Source organism: Protopterus annectens, chromosome 6.part0 (genome assembly GCF_019279795.1).
Source record: "Protopterus annectens isolate FY-2018-M chromosome 6.part0, PAN1.0, whole genome shotgun sequence".
In the NCBI taxonomy this organism is placed as follows: Eukaryota; Metazoa; Chordata; order Ceratodontiformes; family Protopteridae; genus Protopterus; species Protopterus annectens.
In genome coordinates, this window is record NC_056737.1 from 928,242,195 (window position 1) to 928,261,149 (window position 18,955).

General features: G+C 41.1%; 1 protein-coding gene across 1 annotated transcript in view; it reads left to right on the plus strand.

Moving 5' to 3' along the window:
- The window catches only part of UNC79 (unc-79 homolog, NALCN channel complex subunit), a 1,772,232-nt gene that overhangs the window by 617,830 nt on the left and 1,135,447 nt on the right, over positions 1–18,955 (plus strand). Inside the window, exon 22 of the mRNA XM_044074575.1 lies at positions 11,984–12,141. Within this exon, the coding sequence (XP_043930510.1) occupies positions 11,984–12,141 (158 nt within the window). The remainder of the gene's footprint in view (positions 1–11,983; positions 12,142–18,955) is intronic.

Sequence of the window (18,955 nt, forward strand, 5' to 3'; positions counted from 1 at the left end):
ATGCAGTCATTTGGGTAAGTCTTTTAACATTTTAGTGCTCTTAACATGAATGTAGAAGTGGATAACAAGGAATTATAGCTACAAGTTGCATAATATAGGTTCATAGGTAAATACTAGTCTAGCTCCAACTATGAGCCATTTTATGCCCTAATCATTTTCCCCTTTGGTGCTTGAATTAACCTATCTTAATTGTTTAGAGATTGGCCATACCCAACCCATAGTTGAGAATTGCATATCACCCCAAAATGAGAATAACTGGGATCATACCATAGATAATTTAAGGTGACCCATGCATGGGGTAAAGCATTTGGGAGCTGCCTCTGTCCATTAGTAGTACAGGGACAGTCATGGGGTAAATTTTCTATTACCCACCCACAGATACAAGTTGCACTTGAATATGGACAGGGCTGAACTTCATTATAAATGGATGGGGAGTCTGTTTCAGAGAAGTACTATCCTCTGTGAGATATACTTGTACCTTGTTGATGTTGCAGATGAGGTTTAGATCCCTGGACTGAATATTTCTTATGACATTTGACTTGCTGATGTTCGATAGGTCCATCAGTTTTGGGTTAGAGGATGTCTTGTATGCTAGACACAGAGGTCACCTCTTAGCAGTCTGTAGGATATCGAGTATGGTGTCAGGGCTTTGAGTTGATCCATGCAGGACATATTGTTTAGGCCTTGTATCCTTTTAGTAAGGAATCTCTATGGACATTCTAGTTGTTGCATGTGTTTAGACAAATACATACCAAAGGGAGCATTATACTTAATTGATTGGCCTAAAGAGGGCTGAGTAAAGGGAGACAATGATGACATCTCTAGATCTTAATATAATCCCTTTGTTTATAAGCTGTGCAATGTAGAAGAAAATTCTTATGAAATTGGACATACGTTGGTTGAAAGTTAGGTAACTGCCCATGTAAACTCCCAAATCCTGAACAACTGTGTCAATGCATAGGGGAATATTTTCACTGTGGTAGTTCCCTGGGGTAGATGACTTCCCAAAGAATATGATAATAAATTTTTTTGGCATTTAGTTTCAGTCCAAGATTCTGGTACCAATCATTCTTAGGGGGAAGATTTCCTACATGTATTCAATGACTGCTAATAGTTTGCAGTCATCTGTAAACTTAGTCAGCCAGAGCCCTTTATTATTGGATCATACTTCAGAGAAGCAGATGTACAGGAGAGATCCCAGCATTATATCCTGGGGGACTCCACCAGTGACTGTCCATTTGTGGAGGTAGCTTCCCCTGTTTTCATCTCCTGCATCTGATCTGTGAGTCATTTGGTAACCTAGTGGGTAATGTAGGGGTGTGTTCCCAGTTTATTTATTTTTTTTACTACGCATGAGTGGAGTCTTGTGTCAAAAGCTTTGGCCAGATCAAGGTATATGGTGTGTACCATTTCACCTTCATCCATTGTTTTTTTGAACTTTTCAAACAGTCCAGTTCCATTTCACCTTTATCCATTGTTTTTTTGAACTTTTCAAACAGTCCAGTTCCATGATAGGTCTTTCCATGGATTTGCATTTGAGGCTGGTCAGACTTCTGAGTCTTTAATTGCCTGGGTCTGTGGATGGTCCTTCCTTATGCAGGGGAAGGACTGCAGTTCTTCTCCATTCACTAGATAGAAAACCTGTATGGAGGTTGATACTGAACAGTGTTGTTAGGGAGTTGGCTAAATCATGCTTCGTGCTATTTAAGACACATACAGTGATATTATCAGGATCCCACTAATGCTGTATTTTTAACTGTTTAGGAATAGAGGCGAGCTGGTTTTTAAGTGTATCTAGTGGGATAGAGAAAAGAGAGAGAAAAGTAACGTTTGAGCTGACTTTATCAGCCAGTAGGTTTGATATATTTTCAGACTCAGTGTAGGCAACATCATTCAGAATAATTTCAGCACATAGCTGTGTTGTGCTTCTGGAATTTAGAACATAACTAAAAAAGGCCTTTTGACTGTCTTTAGCTTGGGTGGCTATTTTAACCTCAAACTTGGCTTTGGTGAATTTTATTAAGCTTCTGAGTCAATTGTTTATTTTAGTGATGAGGACTCCATCATTCTGGGAACTACCTTTCTTACTTTTGATCAACATTCTCTTCATTTTATTGTAAAGCTTGTTTATATTATGATTTAATTCTGAAAGTTTGTGTATTGGGTTTGCCCATCACTTGTTGCTATAGGACAATTAGGTTTGGTAGGGATGTGAAGGTTGCAAATGTATCGCTTAGGAATAGATAGTTTGTTTTAGAGAAATTTCTAAAGGTGCTCTGGGTGGAAGGACTATCTGGTTTTAGTTTTATTTTGAATGAGATGGCTTTGTGTTTATCCCTAACAAGTGACAAAGATACACAAAGAGATGGTGCAAGATGCCCCCCATGGAAGAAGGGACAAGATCCAAGATGTTGATCTCCATCGTTGTTACTCTAATTGCTCCAAGGATTTGTAAAGACAAAGTCCAGGCATCTCTGTATTGTGCACTAGTGGTTTTGTAGGTTTCCCAGTCTATAGCTGGATAGTTTAGATCACCTAGGAAAATAGTACTGGGTTTAATACTGAGTGACTCCAGTTCCTATACAAAAGTGTTCCATTTTTGTTGCTTTCCTGGGTCACAGAAGGAGTGCTATAGTTTGGTAATATATGGTATGGGACCTTTTTAATGGTTATTTGGTCACAAAGAAGCTTTTGTGCAGCTCTGTAATTAGAGTACAACCACTAGGGGGCAGCACGGAGAGCAGTGCTTAATGTATCAGTGGGCACTGAGAGGGCTGTAACACTGCAGCAAACACAACACTTCTTGTAGCAATTATTGTAGCACACAAAAGTCCTATAACGTTCTACAAGGAAGCAGCTCCAGTACTTATTATTAATGCCGTCCCCTCCAGGCATGTCTAAAGGTCAGTTCCCTGTGCTTTCTCCTGTTAACCTGGTGAACTTGGGCATCCTGAGGCAATGTAGCAACTGCCTTATGTACACTGACAACCCTCTCCTCCTACCTGCAAACACTCAGACTTGCGAGAGATGCACTTATATATCCAAACTGGAAGCCACACTCTCCAGCCAAGACCGGAATAGCTGGTCAAGAGGAAAGGGTCAACACTTGCACTACACCACATGGGACACATAGCCCTCCAGAACACACATCAGCACCGCTTTGACATAAAAACACAAACCACACACCCAGCTTTGTGGAGGCTCTCAATAAAAATCTACCCAAACAGCAGAGACCTCCAAGGCGAAACACACTCGACCACCACAACACAACACTAATCACGAGACACATAACTCTACTAAATAGTGTGCCACTCAACCAAAGCCCCTAAGGTAAAACAGCATGCCCAGCACACTAGTCATAGGTGACTCAATAGTGAGGCACACTGATGTCCCACTCACTAGGTTAAATAAGGAGAAAGTAACAAGTCAGCTGCCTGTCAGGTGCCAGGATCTGTCATATAACGCATGCACTCAGGTCCCTCAACAACAGGTACAAATATAACTCTGTCATTGTACATGTGGATGTGAATGACCTGAGACATACCTCCCTGGACTACTTGAAAAGAGACATGGAGGAGCTCTTGGATTATGTAGCCCAGGTGGGTACGACTATAGACCTGTGCAGCATCCTACCATCACCCAGAATGATAGCACAGTACAAGCAGAAAATAATTGATTTCAACAATTGGCTAAGTTTCTGGTGTCATTCTAACGGGATCCAGTATCTGTCTGCCTGGGGTGACATGATTGACAGAAGTTGATGCTTTACAGAGATGGCCTGCATCTGTCACGCCTGAGTTTCCAGATACTGGCCAAGGCTCTTGCCACCCTTATAGTGCCTTTTATAGGCAGTGTTCCAAAGACCAAACCACCACTGTAACAGCTACAAACAAATGCAATCTGAGGGTCATGCTGCTCAATGCTATAAGTCTAAATTTCAAAATGCACTTGCTCAAAGCACTCCTTAAAATAGAGAGTATTGGCATTTGCGCTGTAACAGAGGCCTGGTTCAAGGCAGCAGAAAGCACACCCTGCACTACCAGGCTATAACTCATTCCACACATTTTGACCCCAGAACTTGGTCTGAAGCTCCAAAGGTATTGCTGCTTCCATGTTCATAAAGGATGTGCACACCAACAGACTTGTAGCCCAACATAATGCATCAGAAACACATCAGGTGCAGCTAACACTGGGTAAGCCAGCGATTCAGGTTGTAGCCTGTTATAGGTCCCCAACCATGTCCCAAGATGCTCACTCCATGTTCCTAAGCATTCTGGAGAATATTAGGGTCCAACCTAACACATTCATACTGGGCGACTTCAACTACCCCTCCATTAACTGGGAAAACTACTCATGTACCAGTACACTTGCCCAACATTTCCTAGAATTCATTAATTCCACTGCCTTGGACCAGCTTGTACTTACCTTCACTAGAGGTAGCAACATCCTTGACCTGGTAATTACTAACATGTGTGACCATTGCTCTACACCAGTAGTAAACTCCCTGGTTAGATCTGACCACAAACTAATCACCTTGGAAATCCACATACCTCCCCCCCCCCCCTTAAAGGTAGCCATCATGAAAAACTTCTCCAAAGCTAAATTTGGGCTCCTAAGAACAGAGGTGGCTAACTTCACGCCACCCATGCAAATGAAGAATAGTTGCATGACTGCTGAATCATACACCAATGCACTGTATGAACGCGTACACAAATGCATGGAAATCGCCATACCCAACAGAACCAAGACACTCCCCTCCAAAAAAGGGAAGCCAATCTGGTGGTCCCCTGCATTAACAAACTCTACAACAGAAGAAGAAAACTGATGCAGAATAAGGTGAAGTCCCAAGACTGGAAAATCTCCCTTATCAGCCTCAACAAAAACTTGAGATCCCACATCAAATCCTTTAAAGCTAGCTATGAAAACAGAATTGCAGCACAACTACAAGGTCTTTGATAGTTATGTAAAGAACCTCCACGGCAATACCCAGATTTGCTCTGAGCTATTGCACAATGGTACATCCTATACCGAGCCAACAGATATTGCCAATACACTGGCCGACAGATTTAGTGCCAACTTTTCCCCTCCCCCCCAAGGACCAATCACAGTACCAGTAGATTGCCAGGAATCCAGTATTACTGTTGCACAGGTTAAAACAGCACTGTCCAAGGACAAGAATACAGCTTCTATGGGACCTGACAATATCCCTGGCTGTGTTCTACATGAAATACTGAGTGAACTGGCACCTCACCTGTGTGCCCTGTTTAATCACAGCCTCACCTCAGGCTTTGTCCCTACCGAATGGCACACTGCTATAGTCATCCCTCTCCACAAAGGAGGAGTGACTACAGACCCTGGGAACTATTGCCCCATTAGCCTGACAAGTCTGATATGCAAAGCTATGGACCTAATAAACAAGGATATAGGGAATCTCAAACTCTGGATGCCACACAGTTTGGTTTTGTGAAGGGTAGATCATGCCTGCTTAACTTGGTCGACTTCTTTGAGTCAATCACCAGAGCTGTGGATGAAGGCAAGGTGGTTCATACAGCCTACCTTGATCTGGCCAAGGCCTTTGATACCATTCCCCACTCAGGAATCATAGAAAAACTCACTAAGCTAGGCATCAACCCCTATATCACTAGCTGGGTTGCAAACTGGCTCACAGGTAGAACCCACAGTGTGAAAGTAGCTCACTCCAAGTCAGACTGCTAACCAGCCATGAGTGGAGTCCCACAGGGATTGGTCCTGGGTCCTCTCCTGTTTGGTATCTACTTCTCAGAAGTCCAGTCCAATGTGAAGGGACTCTGGCTGACAAAGTTCACAGATGATTGCAAGTTGAGAGCCATTATTAACTCCCCGAGTGATGTTGACATCCTGCAGAAAGGCCAACCTGAGACCAAAGACTGGTGTCAGAACCATGGCTTTAAGCTCTATGCCAAAAAATGTGTTATCATCCCCTTTGGGAAAAAACCAGTTCCTATGAACTACCACATTGATGGTAGTCCACTGAACACAGAAGGTGTTATAAGATATCTGGGAACACAGGTTGACAGCAAGCTCTCTTTTGACCACCACACTGCCACTGTGGTCAGAAAGTCCTTCTGTGTGGCACATTTCATTACTAAGGGTTTTGCATCCAGGAGGAAAGAGGTCATTGTCTCCCTCTACTCTTTCCTCATTAGGCCAATCATCGAGCACAATGCCTCATTTGGCATGTACCTCACTAGACACCTGCAACAACTGGAGAGGCTGCAAAAGTACCTCACAAAGAGGAGCTTAGGCCTTAAACACTTGTCCTATATGGAAAGATTAAAAAAACTCCAACTATTCTCTTGTCTCATATTGCCTGCTTAGAGGCGATCTCTGCTTGACTTATAAAGCCATGTCTGACCCAGCTCTGTTAGAAATGCTACATCTAAAGAAATCCCAATCCCTCCACACCACACACTCCAGAGACCTCAACCTCATTACCACAAAACAGAACATGCTGGAGGGACAGGTTCATAATCCAGAGACTGCCCATGTTATGGAATAGACTTCCCATGCATGTCAAACAGAGCACCTCACTGGCCCTCTTCAAGAGAAATCTTGATGAGCGGATGGGAAATAGAAAATTCATTCAAGGGATCACTGCAGTAGCTCTACTCGACAGAGGCACTGGGAACTAAGGTTGGGTGGCATGATGCCAGGGTGATCCTATGGGCTAGGCTTGTAAAGGCTCCAGGGCCATTAGCCTGGTACACACCTATGAACCTATGAACAAGAACAGGGGAAAACAGTAACCAGTATATCTATAACAGAACATGTAACAAACAGATAGGCGCTGGAATGAAACTTTAAGCAGGCAAATAATAAAGGAGACTATAAGAGTCTAGCAACAAGGCTGGAATTTAGACAGCTGTAGAAGCACAGAAGCACTAACCCTGCAGCAAAAATTACAATACTCATACTATTACAATCCAAACTGTTCTAAAGCACCAGAACAGGCAAACATTCCAGTTGCACTGCATATGGAAAGAATATAGCAATAAATGACTAAACGAGGCTCAGATCCTTCAGTAGTTCACAACTGTCCAATTGTGAGTGAAACTACAATACACAAGTCCCAGACTGACTTAAAATGCAAACAGTTAACTTTTACAAGTAATTTTAATTATGGAGATGGAAGTAAAGTATAATGCATTAGGTCTTGCATTAACTGACAGTTCTCCCACAATTGCAAATGAAGATACGTGACTAAGGTCCCAGAACAAGTTATTTTTTATAAACAAAGAGACAAAGACAGAAATTGTAGAAACAAATGTATCATAATGAAGGTGACTACAGTACAGCTTAAATATGTGATAAGAGCCAGGTAATGTTTGAAATGGTGGCTAACTCAAGCTTTTACAGTCTAAGGTGTGTGTGTCGGGGGCTTCCCAGTTTGATCTGTCAGTGTCCAGTAAGATAAAAAAGAGGAAATGAAACTGGGGCGAGCTTTTATGGCCAGGTATAGAAGAGATTACACTGGGAAGAACTTCCAACGCCAGATATACAGTAAAGGTGGGCAGCTCAAAGCCTCCAAGTATAAAAACACAATGGGGAATGGCTGGTGGAAAGGAAACAAAACTGATTTAAATGGTCAGATAAGTGCAGTATTTAAAATGTACTTCCCTGGATGCAAAATGGAGTCCAAATGCTTTGCTTGGTTTTAGCTTGAGGAGAGCTTTTCAATTTCCAAGAGTCTTGAAGACAAGAAGCAATCTTTCTTAAAGTGTGCTGTTATATTTCATAAGTGGATCTCAGCAGCTAGGGAGTTCAGATCGACAGTACATTTTGCACTTGTCCTTTCTTATTTTTTGGGAGCATTTTTAAATAAAAATCATTGTAAACTTTTTTTTTTAAACCAGCCATGACTCAAATAACTTCTGTATCTGTCGGTAATGTCATCTTAAGAATAGGTCCATAAAGTTTAACGGATGCGTGTCTGCACATGCGATGTGATGCCTCCATTAAAGTCTACAGATGCAGCTCGCTATTTCCTGACTTTTTCCTGCATTGACATCACTGCATTAAATCTTGCCATTAATCCTCTGTGGCATGAATCTTTTGCAAGTTATTTTTACTGTAGATGAAGCTGATGATGATAGCCAATCAGGTGAAAATACTGTTCAGCAATTTATAGATGATAATACATCATAGGGTCATAGGAGATTGCTAGGGTAGTGGCCGCAGGGCCCTTACAAACCTAGCCAAGTTCAACCTGTGTCCACAAGGGTGTCTGGTTCAGGCAGACACTAAAATCAGTACCTACTTCCCCTGTCTAAGAGGGACACAGGTGGAACCCCTGGGGTGAATTTCTGGTTACCCAGTCAATCATCAAAATTACATTTAAATAGGGCCTGTGAGGGGCTTTGTTTAACATGAATAGGAAGCTTGTTCCCAAGGTGGGCAACTTCTGTGAGACAAATCTGTCTCTCCAGCAAGTTCTGCTGATGTCACATACCAGGCTAAGGTCGTTTGAGTGAGTGACCCGTCTGCCATTTAACTTGCGAATGTGCAGCATTTTCATTAAAGATGGGTCAGAGATTGCTCTGTATGCAATGCACAGGTCACCTTTGAGCAGTCTATAAGACAGATAAAGTGACCATGATTTCAGTCTTTCCACATAAGACAGATGTTGAAGGCGCTGAATTTTCTTTGTAAGGAACCTTTATGATCTCTCCAATTGCTGCAGGTGTTTGGAAAGGAACATACCAAAGGGAGCATTGTACTCTATTTTTTGCAGGGGGTTATAAACTTTTTTTCTGGAGGCAATACCCTTACTTATGAGATGAGCAATATAAAATGCTCTTCTTACCACAGTGGAGACATGGTGATCAAAGTTAAGGTTGCTGTTGACCTGTGTGCCCAGATCTCTCATCACTGACTGTGTGCTTAGGGTATTGCAGCTGATGTGGTAGTTTGCAGGAACATCACCTTTGCCAAAGTGGACGATAATGCTTTTTTTTGCATTAAGTTTAAGACCATGACTTTGGCACCAGTCATTAGTCTGTGTAAGACCCTGTTGAAGGATGTTGACATCACTAGGGGTTTTAATGATTGCTCCCAGTTTGCAGTCATCAGCAAACTTTGTCAGCCACAAGTCCTTTAGTTTTAGCCTGTACTTCGGAGAAGTAGATTCTGAACAGTAGGGTCCCAGAACCAATCCCTGTGGAACACCACTGCATATGGGTTTGCTGGAGGAGGTGGAGTCCCCTAATTTGAACTTATGAGTTCTATCTCTGAGCCAGTTTGCAACCCATCTGACAATATATGGGTTAATACCCAGCTTGGTGAGTTAATCAATGATGCCTGAGTGGAGGATTGTGTCAAAGGCCTTAGCTAAGTCTAGGTAGGCCGTATGCACAGATTTGTCCTTGTCCAGGGATTTGGTGACTGTCTTAAAGCAGTCCACTAAGTTTAATAGGCATGATCTTCCCTTGACAAAGCCAAACTGGGTGGGGTTGAGTATTTGGAGATTTGCTACATCTTTGTTAATAAGGTCCATGATGATTCGATCCATGCCCTTGCAGGTAGATCTGGTCAGGCTAATGGGTCTATAGTTCCTGGAGTCCATGGATGCACCCCATTTGTGCAAAGAGACGATGGTAGCTGTTTTCCATTCCACTGGGATGAAGCCAGTGCTTAGGCTGTGACTGAAAAGCGTGCCCAGTGGTAATGCTAATTCCTGTTTTAAGCCATGTAGAACACAGCCCAGGATGTCTTTTCCCATAGAAGCTGTGTTTTTGGCCTTGGAAGGGCATTTAAGACCTTTTCCTCAGTGATACTAGGTGGGAGATAAGTGTTAGTGATGCTTTGGGGTATATGTGGCAGGGACAGAGGAGTGATGTTTTCACTGAAACTGTCAGCCGGCAGGTTTGCTATAGCCACAGGTTCTGTATATGTAGTATAATTAACTACAAGTTCAGAGCAAATCTGGGCCTTACTTTTGAGGTTATGGATGTAACTGAAGAACGCCTTGTCATTATCCTTAGTTAGGGAAGCTAATTTGGATTCATAGTTAGCTTTGGAGGACTTCACTACGAGTCTTATTTGCTTGTTTAAGTTAAGGATGGAGTGTTTCCAGTTTTGAGACCGTTCCTTCCTACACAGACAGCAATTTCTTTCTCTTATTGTATGGCCTATTAATGGCAGTTTCCCACCAGGCAGGATGGTGTTTCCTTGAAGATCTTGCTTTGGTTCTATCAGGTACGGCAGAGTCAATACAACTGTACAGGTGCTTGTATAAAGCATTGGTGTTTAACTCAGCATAGGTGTCTGTCCCATCAGTGGGGGGAGGGGCTATGAAGCTATTTATGTTGTCATGTAAGAGGTTGTAATTGGCCTTGGAGAAGTTTTTTAGTTTAGTTGTTGCTGGGGGGGGGGTTCTTGTGTTATAGTTACTTCTAGCAAGACTGATTTGTGGTCAGATTTCACCAGGGATGGCCACGCACTGGGGATGGTACAGCAGTTCCCCATGTTGGTGGGCACCAAATCCTGGATGGCTGAGCCCCTTGTAGGTGTGTCAACCAGTTGGTGCAGGGCACTGGAGTTAATGAAGTCCAGGAACCTTTGGGCAAGTCAGTTAGAACACGTATAATTTACCCATTCAATGGATGGGTAATTAAAGTCACCCAAAACCAGAGTGTTTGGTTGCATCTTGATTGACTCAAGTAGATTCAAGTAGGCAGAGTGGATGTCCTGATTCATGGAGGGGGTCCTATAGCTGGCAATGACCTGAAGAGGGTCTTACCTACAGTCAATTGCACCTGAAGTAATTCAAGGGAATCATGCTGTTTAACCAATCTAAAGGTATATTTATCTTTAATGTATATTGATACACCACCTCCTTTAGTTCTCATGCCTTTAGTTTGTGGTCTTAATGTGTGGAAGGAAATGTAACCTGTTATAGTTGGAGTGCTCTCTGCAGCCTTAATCCAGGTCTCAGTGACTGCACAAATGTCAGCATCTTCCAAGGTGAGGACTGCTTCCAGTGAGTGCAGTTTCTGGTTTAGACTCCTAGCATTTAGCAGCATAACCTTGGGGTTGTTTAGAGGCTATTTTTACATCAGGAATTTTCTTCTTGTGACATTGCCTAAAAAAGGCCTTAAGGGGGTGGCAAGAGCCTTAGCCAGTAACCAAAATCCCAGGGGTGACAGATGAAGATCATCTCTGGTGAAGCATCAAGGTCTGTCAACCATGATACTGGATCCCCTTTGAATGACACCAGAAGCTAAGCCAATTGCTGAAGTCAATCATTTTGTGTTTGTATTGAGGCATCATTCTAGGTGAAGATAACATGCTGCTTAAGGTAGGGACACACCTGCCTGAGACACAGTCTGAGAGCTGAGTCATGTCTGTCTTTATGTAGTCCAGTGAGGTACGTCTCAAGTCATTCACACCAACATGGATTATGATGGAGTCATAACAGTGCCTATTGCTGAGAGACGTCAGTGCGTGTGTGATGTGGCGAATCCTGGCACCCGACAGACAGCTGACTGTAACTTTTTCCTTATTCAGCCTCGTGAGAGGGACATCTGTGTGTCTCACATTTGAGTCGCCTATGACTAAGATGTTCAATTTTGTGTTATGCCTTAGAGGTGATGCATTACATGTACTGTAGAAGATGTATTATGTAAATTGTGCTTGTATTTGTGTTTGGGCGGTCTCTGATGTTTAGGTAAGCTTCTGGTAAAGTCCTCCGCTTTTATAGGTTTATGTGTTGTTGATTTAGTAGGTGCAGAGGTGAAGTTAATACTAAGCTGACAACCTGCTTAGCATTAGATGAACTGACTGGTGATTCTAGGTTCTTGAGATAGATGCATCACATATAGTGACGCAAAAGGTAGAAAACAAAACTGTGATAATGCACTCGAATGTTATATTAGAATTATTAACTGCACGTGTTTAGTTTCTTAAGACAATGATAATTTCATCTGTGTGATTTTGCTCCATGCAGCTTATGGAGAGTTCTGAAATCGGAGTTTTCTCAGCTTGCTTCTTTAGCTGTGCCTCTGCTCCTTCATGCTCTGTCTCTTCCTCATGGAGCCGATATATTGTGGACAATTGTAAACCAGAGCTTTAACAGCAAGGACTGGAAGATAAGATTTGAAGCCGGTATGTATAGAAAACTTTATTTTTTTGTTTATTGCATTTGTATTGTACATATTAAAGTATTAGAAATGCATACAGTTTCTTATATAACTGCTGCGACTAGTGAATATCTTTGCCTTAAAGCTAGCAAAGCTGTGCCTTTGTTGCCAGTTTATTATACATGATTTAAGCAGGTTTATGCTTGTTCACATCAGCTGCAACTATGTTATTGTTGCAAAATTTACATCAGAACATTAAAAGCTCCAGATGAAATGTTTGTCTAGCAACTACTACATTTCTCTGAGATTCATCTGATTGAAAAAAGGGCAAAGCTTGAACCTAACCAGAAATCTGAAAAAGAAAAGGTTCTTGCAATGTAAAAAGCCCTCTGCACACCCACAGTGGGACTTTGCCCACCATGTCCCTTTGCTTTAAATAGATATAGATGTATACACACACACGCACATATATATATATATATATATATATATATATATATATATATATATATATATATATATATATATATATATATATATATATATATATATATGGGATCCGGACACATGGTTGACTAGCATATGTCCGAATCACAAAACATTGAACACACATACATAAAAGTGCTTAACATCGACAAGCGCTTCCGTGTATGTGTGCCTGTTTCGTATTTTCCCCACTGTAGTGTGATCTCGGAGTGAGAATAATAAAGTAGGGGGGTGTAGGGGATGCAGGGGGGGGTGACAGAAACGTAGATTTTTTTTTGAACTACACATACACAGAAGCGCTTTTCGATGTTAAGTGCTTTTTCTGTATGTGTGTGTTCGATGTTTTGTGATTCGGGCATGTGTCCTAGACCCATATATATATATATATATATATATATATATATATATATATATATATATATATATTGCTGGCACACAAATAGTGACCGCAATAACACCGATTTACTTGTTCTTTTGCAATGTTGAGCCATGATCAGGGAGTAGTAAATCAGTGAATCTAAGTTGAACTCTTGTTAATTTACAGCTTGTTGACTGGTAAATTACCCATTTATGACCTTTCACAAAGGACATGCTTGCATACAGGCATAAGGCTGTGCATAGTAGAGTATCATGATGCTGTATGTTAATATGGTAGTTTGCAGTAGTGGGTAATGCTAATTAACCATTCATTCTCCCCTGGAAATATTTGCACCTCCCAGTTTATTTGTCCAAGTTGTTGTTGTTGTGTCTTTCGGCTTTTCCCGGTTAGGGGTCGCCACAGCGGAACTCTGGTCTGCTAATGATTGGCAGTAGATTTTTACATGCTGAGTTGCCAGCCCTGACGCACAACCTTCAACGAAGGTACGCCCATTCACGCATGTCTCCACACAGAAGAAGTTCTAGCTGAGAATCGAACAGGACAGCATCTTACTGTGAGGCGACAACGCTATTGCAGCACCAGGTGATTCAGAGAATTGGCCAGCTAAGAAAAATTTACTCTAGTAAGAAAAAAACAGAGGCGGTAAAAGTACAGCAGTCACCCATTGATTGCTAAGGGACTACTCATAGTGCAGGTAAGTTCAGCAAAGATTTGTGGTAAGTTGCGTTAGTATGTATAGGTTTGTGTGTATGGGCTTGTGTATGCTTGGGTAGTCGCATGAGTACTGTTAGGTACGGAATCAGTGGATCATGCATGTGGGTGATGGGCGAATGCATGTGTCACTGTGGGGGAGCTTGCTTGTTGAGGAATGGATGTGAGTGTGCATGTGTGGGAATGTCTGGGAGTGTGTGTGCCTATGTGCAAGTGTAGGGGGGTGCCTTTCTTAATGAGGTGCATGGACTTTAATGGAGAACACTACTGCCATCAGATCGTACAGTATTAGTATGCAATTCAGAGGCATGTTAATAATCTGATAATGAGGGCTTTCTTATTGTGACCATACCTGTCATGCAATTCAGAGGCATGTTAATAATCTGATAATGAGGGCTTTCTTATTGTGACCGTACCTGTCATGCAATTCAGAGGCATGTTAATAATCTGATAATGAGGGCTTTCTTATTGTGACCGTACCTGTCTCTGAATCATATTTTTTTGCCTTTGTACTAACTGACTGACCCACATTGAGCAATTAATGTGAGCAGTTATTTTTCTGATTCTTAGAGTACATTTTTAGCCATGAGCCTAGATGTAATGCTGAGACTATAAGCCTAATTATGATCATAGCCCTATTTCTGGTATGACGTATAGCTGTAAACAGATAACATCTGCAGCATGTAGTACGCATAACCGTATTATACCAAGTATCTACCTATCTAGCTTTCTATATCTGTGTATATATATATATATATATATATATATATGTATGTATATAAATTATATCTATATATATATTAGCATATATACATATATATATATATATATATAGATATCTGTATCTGTATATCTATGTCTCTCTCTCTCTCTATATATATATATATGTATATATATATATATATATATATATATATATATATTTATATATATATATATATATATATATATGTATATATATATATATATAGTTAATATATTTTATTTTACAAATTACACTATGCACAACACATGCACATATATGTATGTGAGTGTGTTTTGTTTGAATAGAGAACATTTGCTTCAGGTCTGAAAAGTGGACCATGCAGTTTTTGTCACCAAAGAATGTTGGAAATTATGATATTTTGCTACATGAGAAAATATTTTTTTAAGTGCCTGAATCACGTCTTGTTTTCAATAAAAACATAAAAAAAAATCACAAGAGCTTCTGCAAGCACCAGTTCTGATGTCTTGTACATTTTCTTTGTCTTTTCTAGATACCATTGAGTTTTCTCTAGCCTTTTCAGCCAGTATTCACAGCTTGCTTGCTCTGCTGGAAGTGTGAGGGCTCTTGCTCTCTCTTGCTGCCTTCCCATAGCAGTGCAAGGGCAAAAAAAAAGCCTCCTATATTTTTTCCATAAAAATGGTAACTTAAGCTTTCAGAGATAAGCTCTAAAGACATAAAAATAAGTAACTGCATCAGCTTGCAATCCCCTATTATTTGTCACTTAAAATGAGACATTGGCATTTTTCCCATGTATATATATTTAAAGTAAAAAGAGTGAATGGATATACACATGCTAATGTGTCCCACTTTTGCAGTTTATAAGGATAAAGATTAATCCTACAGTATTATAATGCAGTACTAACTTCAGGTTAAAGATTAATCCTACAGTATTATAATGCAGTACTAACTTCAGGTTGAGGATACAGTGTGGAGAGGCTGATGCTGCTTTCTTGGAGTAGTCAGAAGGTTTTCTAGTCCATTGAGTATGCATGCATGTGTGTGCGTGTCCATGTGTGTATAAATGTCTGTATCCTTTTGTATAAGTCTTCATGTATGTCTGTATTTGTGTGTGTGTGTGTGTGTGTGTGTGTGTGTGTGTGTGTGTGTGTGTGTGTGTGTGTGTGTGTGTGTGTGTGTGTGTGTCTGCCTGTTTATGCAAGCTCAGTTACCCTCTATGTGCTTTTGTGGTGGTGCCCTGCATATGTGAACCCAACCAAACCTTTTTTAAAGTGGAAAGCTCAGCCAGTCTGTATGATCATCTGTTTCAAGTTTCAGCAGTCACTAGGATACTGCAGCAACAACCGACGTGCTGCCTTAATGAGGTTTAAGTTGTACATGTCGCCATGCAACCTCTGACTGTTAAACAGTCCAGCAGTCTTATTTTCATTACTCACGGGGTTTATTTTCATTACTCACGGGGTTTATTTTCATTACTCACGGGGTTTATTTTCATTACTCACAGGGTTTATTTCAGTCTGATTGTCACTCTGAGGTCTCCCATCTTCACTTATCTCTTTCTTAGCCCTGGGCAATCACTACAGGTAGCCTTTGGAATTTTCTTTGTGGAAAACAGGCAACTCAAGCTTATCTAAAGAAAAAAAAGACATGGAAATCTGTCCTGGATCAACCTGCAAATCTTGATAGCCTATGACTTATACTGTAAGGACTGCACAGTGACTCCAAGCATGCTGACCTTCCTCCTCCTCTTAGTGATTGGTGTTTTGGTGCTTAACAGTTAATAATGTTGGATGTACAGATGTACATTATAAAGTTTGACTTTGTACTTTAATGAATAAATGAATGCTGCTGTGCAGATGTGATGCATTGTTTGACCAGTGTTTAAACAGATATCAAGGAGCACAACCATTATCCATGCAACATAACAATAGATGGCTGCCTGCCATTCTGGATTGGCTTCCAGAGCTTTCCAGATGCTCATGGATAAAGTCTTCACTTTCCTATGACATTGTACCAGTGTACAGCTAAAAGATGGAAAGTGTTAATTTTTTCCTGCAAGAAGAAGTCAGTCAAGACTTTTTGCCCACCAATCTGTTTCAGGTGATTGCTAAAGACAAATAAATACTCAGACTGGGAGCATTTTTTTTACTGTTTTAATTGGCTTAATGTTGTTCAGATAGATTATATAATTAGACTGATTTTAGAGTTTGAACTGCTTGCTAGGAGTTGACATCTCCAGGATCTCCATATTCCATATGGGCATAAATTGGGACAATAATGTTGGAAAATATGATGCAGTAAAATAAGTAGCTCTGAGCAGCTCCGATCAGTGTCTCACAAACAACATGAAAACATTGAAAATACATTAGGGTGGCATATCAAAGCCATCGTACCAGGGCAGTTGCCACTGCAGCTTTCTTCAGGAATGTCTCTGATCAGAGTATCTATGAGGCAACAGACTGTACAATAATTTTCCAAGCACTGCAATCTGAATACTGAGCTATGGATTTCACAGGTTTTGCATCTAGAAAGATATGCTGTTTGCGCCTTCACCATAGAAGATGGATAACTACTTTAGAATTTTGCCTGAAGATAAGGTTTCTACTGCAACAATATTCATGTAATAAAGCTAGGACAGTCACATCGACATTTGATTATGATCACTGCTCATCAGGAAGGAAGCCATAATAGCCATTTACATAAGATAGTTATGTCTCATTCTAAAACTCTAAGTGCTGTGGGCATCCTTGCTGAATCTGTCAATGACCATCATGCTACCTGTGCAATATGGGTGTACAAAAAGTCCACCTGTTCCAATAGGATTCTCCCACTATAAAGTTGAAAAAAATGGATGCAAACACCATCAGTCAATGAATCTTTACAAATAGCAATGTCTAAATCATATGCTGTCTTTGAATGATGCAGTGAATTCCTTTGTTAACATTGTCAGTGAAACACTAGACAGTATAAGTTGCTCAATGCTTTTAGAATTAACAAAGCATCTAAACCATGGAAGATAGAAAGTCTTGAAGAACTAATGATAAATGACAGATTGTAGTCCCTGTTCCATCAGATAAAACTCAGGATGATGTCTGCTTATGCAGACAACTTAGAAAAGGAGTACATAAAAATTAACCATGACCAGAAAGAGCAAGTCTCTGGTTCACAGAAAATGTACTTTATCTCAGTAGCAACTTCATTCCATCCCCTTCTGCTAATGCCAGTGACAGACATAATATAATTATTCCAGAACTGTTTAGAAAAAGCAGTTCCAAAGGTCACAATCCACATAGGAACACAAATCAATACTGTCACTTCCTGATCATCATCATCATCATCATGTTCTTTCAGCTGTTCCCATTAGGGGTAGCCACAGTGGATCATCTGTTTCCATTTCTTCCTGTCCTCTGCATCTTGCTCTGCCACACCAACCACCTGCATGTCCTCTCTCACCACATCCATAAACCTTATCTTAGGCCTTCCTCTTTTCCTGTTACCTGGCATCTTCATCCTTAGCATCTTTCTCCCAATATACTCTGCATCCCTCCTCAACACATGTCCAAACCAATGTAATCTTGTCTCTCTGGCTTTGTCTCCAAACCTTCCAACCTGGGCTGACCCTCTAATATACTTATTCCTAATCCTGTCCACCCTCATCACACCCAGTGCAAATCTTAACATCTTTAACTCTGCCACGTCAAACTCTGACTCCTGCCTTTTTGTCAATGCCACTGTCTCCAACCCATATAACATAGCTGGTCTCACTATCCTCTTGTAGACCTTCCCTTTCACTCTTACTGGTACTCGTCTGTCACAAATCACTCCTGACACTCTTCTCCACTCATTCCATCCTGCCTGTACTCTCTTCTTCACCTCTCTTCCACACTCACCATTACTCTGAAATATTGATCCCAAGTACTTAAACTCATCCACCTTCGCCACCTCTACTCCTTGCATCCTCACCATTCCTCTATACTTCCTCTCATTCACACACATATATTCTGTCTTAGTCCTGCTGACCTTCATTCCTCTTCTCTCTAGAGCATATCTCCATCTCTCCAGGGTCTCCTCCACCTGTTTCCTACTCTCACTACAGATCACAATGTCATCTGCAAACATCATAGTCCATGGGGACTCCTGTCTGATCTCGTCTGTCAACCTGTCCATCACCATTGCAAATAAGAAAGGGCTCAGAGCTGATCCTTGATGTAATCCCACCTTCATCTTAAATGCATCCGTCACTCCCACCTCAGACCTCACCACTGTCACCCTACCCTTGTACATATCCTGCACCACTCTTACATACTTCTCTGACACTCCCGACTTCCTCATACAATATCACAACTCCTCTCTAGGCACCCTGTCATATGCTTTCTCTAAGTCTGCAAAGACACAATGCAACTCCTTCTGACCTTCTCTGTACTTCTCCATCAACACTCTCAGAGCAATCATCACATCTGTAGTGCTCCTTCCTGGCATGAAACCATACTGCTGATCACTAATCATCACCTCCCTTCTTAACCTAGCTTCCACTACTCT